The 3,060-nt window shown below is 63.0% G+C and overlaps 1 protein-coding gene across 1 annotated transcript in view; it reads left to right on the top strand.

Annotated features, from left to right (window-relative positions):
* PTPN7 (protein tyrosine phosphatase, non-receptor type 7) overlaps positions 1–2,298 on the top strand; it is a gene marked incomplete at its 5' end in the record, with an annotated part of 6,232 nt that extends 3,934 nt beyond the window's left edge. Inside the window, 2 exons of the mRNA XM_015559879.1 lie at positions 946–1,059; positions 1,764–2,298. Of these exons, the coding sequence (XP_015415365.1) occupies positions 946–1,059; positions 1,764–1,857 (208 nt within the window). The remainder of the gene's footprint in view (positions 1–945; positions 1,060–1,763) is intronic.
* Between the last annotated feature and the right edge of the window lie 762 nt (positions 2,299–3,060).

Raw genomic sequence — 3,060 nt, 5'->3', positions numbered from 1 at the left:
GACCCCGCCCCACAGGCGCCTGGCCCCGCCCCCAGAACAGGCACCTGGCCCCGCCCCCCCCTCCAGCCAAACCCAGACATTGGCCAGAGAAGGTTTCCCTGCACAAAGGCAGGCTGAGCTACGCTAACACCTGAGAGGTGACGCGGGGAAGGGGCCTGGTCCAGGCAGGTGGAACAGCATGTGCAAAGGCCCAGAGACGAGATGAGCTTTCACATTGATGCATTGCTGCGAGTGGTTAGAGGCCAAGGGGCCTGGAGGTCATGGGGGGAAGGGGTAAGGGGTTTAATAAGAGAAGATTCTGGAAAACCTCGTTGGGGCCCTCGTTGGACCGGCTAAGACACTCGGATTTGCCATTTAAAATAATTCCTTTGGCTACAAAGTAAAAGGTGGATTGGGGGGGCGGGGGCCATGCAGGGGACACGCTTAAAGCCAGGACAACATCTGGGGTCCGTTCCCTAAAGAACGCGGAACGCTGAGCACTGAGGCCGAGGGGCAGGCGGGGGGCTCATGTCCCCCCCCCCCATCCCCACACACAGGTGGCCCCCGGGGTTCTGGGAAGAATTCCTAAGGAGGGAGGGCAAGAGAGAGAACCGTGGAGTGGCCCGAGACGGGAGTGGGGCTGGGTGACAGCTGTGGGGAGTCTGCCGGGAGGAAGTCCTGGTCCGATAAGGCGGCCTGGGGTCAGCAAGGCCGGCGTGGGCACCGTCCGGCCGTTGGAAACCGCTGTCAACAGCTCATCAGGCGTCCACCCAGCCCGGAAGGCGACCTTACAGGCTTCGAGCGAGGCCTGTAGGAAATGTAACCGGTCCAGGGCCGGCTCCTGCCTGCCACGGCCTGGTCCCTGCCCCGCCCCGCGTCCCCCCTGTAGAGTGGGTCAGTTTGGGGGTCCCAGCCCCACGTCCCCAGTCACCTGTGACCCCCCACCCCCTCCCTGGCTCCATCCAGCGCAGGGATTGGCCGAACCGGCTGCTTCATCGCCACCCGCATAGGCTGTCAACAGCTGAAGGCCCGAGGGGAAGTGGACATTCTGGGCATCGTGTGCCAACTGCGGCTGGACAGGTGGGTGCGCGGGGGCGCGGGGGGCCAAGGACGCCGGGTGGCCTCGGGGTCAGAGTGCTTGTAGTCACGCGACCACCCAGCACTTGCTGCGAGAGAGGCCGCGAGGACGGGGTCGTTCGACATGCGTGAACGCGGTCTGGGACCCTGAGAGCCTGCTACACACATGTGGGGCTATTACTTTTACTTTTAAGATGATTGGGCCCCGGCCAGTTTGGCTCAGTGGATAGAGCATCAGCCCTCGGACTGAAGGTTTCCGGGTTTGATCCCGGTCCAGGGCACGTACCTCAGCTGCAGGGTCCATTCACAGCCCAGCCCTCGCTCCCCTGCCCGTGCGGGAGGCAGCCCATCGATGTTTCTCTGTCTCTCTCTCTCCCTTCCACTCTCCCTAAAAATCAATGGGAAGATATCCCCGGGTGAGGATGAACCAAATCAACAAAAATGAGATGATCGGGAAGAGGGAACTTGGTGGCCAGGAGTGCTCCTGGCCCGACCTGAGGAATCGGGGTCCTGGCAGCCACTGGGTCAGAGGAGAGCAGGTGCCAGTGTGGGGCGTCCCCTCCTTGGCACCCCCGCCCCCAGGCTCAGCCCTGAGCAAGGGCAGGGGGCTCCCATGGGGGAGAAGGTCTGAGGAGCAGCAGGAAGGAGAGAGAAGCAGAGGAAGGATCAACGGGAAGGGGACTCATGGTCCCTGCTTGTCCCCACAGGGGGGGCATGATCCAGACCTCGGAGCAGTACCAGTTCCTGCACCACACCCTGGCCCTGTATGCTGCCCAGCTGCCCGGGGAGCCCAGCCCCTGACCCCCCAGCGCCCTCCGCCAGCCCAGGCGCCCCCTTCCCCAGGCCCGGGAAGGTGGGTAGGAGAAAGGGGGCCTTGCAACCCAGGGTGCCCCCCGGCTGGACCTGGGAAAAGGGTGCCCCCTCAGCGAGGGTGTGTGGCCACCGGACCCTGATCAGCCAGGACCACGGCCAGACTCCAGGTCTTCACCACCAGCCACGCCTCTGCTTCCTCCAGTGGCCCCCAGTGGCCGTCAGGGGAGCTGCCTTGACTCAGAACTTGAGGCCAGGAGCTGGCATTCGAGCAGACCTGAGAGGGACAGACGGTGCCCGGTGCCTGGAGCTCGGCCTCCGCGGGTACGACAGGGGCATTTGTGCTTCACTGCCGTTAAGGAAGAGCGATCCAGCCGGCCAGCGTGGCTCAGGGGTTGAGCGTCGACCTATGACCCAGGAGGTCAGGGTTCGATTCCCGGTCAGGGCACAGGCCTGGGTTTGGAGCTCCATCCCCAGTGTGGGGCGTGCAGCAGGCAGCCGATCCATGATTCTCTCTCATCATGGATGTTTCTATCTCTCTCTCTCCCTCTCCCTTCCTGTATGAAATCAATTTTTAAGAATATTTTTTAAGAAAATAAAAACATATTCATAAAAATAAAGAATTACTGGGTGGCAAGATCCCCTCCACCTGGGCCCCTCCCCCCAGCCCCCCAAGACGCCAGACGCAGGAACTTCTGGCCCTGCCCTTGTCCAAATTCTCCCCGTAGGAGCCTGACGCTTCCTCACCCCCTGTGTCCCGGGGCAGGCCCAGAGGGAAGTCCCTGGAGGAGGGAAAGTGTGGGGACCCCCGCCCCCAGGCCCAGCTTGTTGACCTGCCCCCCTCACTGCCCACTCACCCCAGCTGCTCCCCTCGGGGCTGTTCTAAGTGACCAGCATCAACCTGTAAACATCCATTTCACTTTGGACCAGACGCTCCTAAACACGCGGTTCCCGTAAATCATGAACAGAACAAGAGGGGCTGGCCAAGTCCCCCACACGGTGCTCCCCACGGCTGGGCACACGCCAGGGGAGGGAACTGAGGGCCCCCCCCAGATGCCCAGAGACGCCCACAGGCGGGAATTCCGGGAACAAAGCCTCCCACCCTCTCTCCCAGCGGGAGGCCTGGCCTTCGCGTCCGGTGAAGGGGGTGAGCCGCCCTCTCCACCCCGGACACGCCTTCCTGTTTTCCGGGGA

The sequence above is a fragment of the Myotis davidii genome, unplaced genomic scaffold, assembly GCF_000327345.1.
Source record: "Myotis davidii unplaced genomic scaffold, ASM32734v1 scaffold1915, whole genome shotgun sequence".
Lineage (NCBI taxonomy): Eukaryota > Metazoa > Chordata > Mammalia > Chiroptera > Vespertilionidae > Myotis > Myotis davidii.
This window is presented reverse-complemented; position numbering and strand designations above follow the sequence as displayed.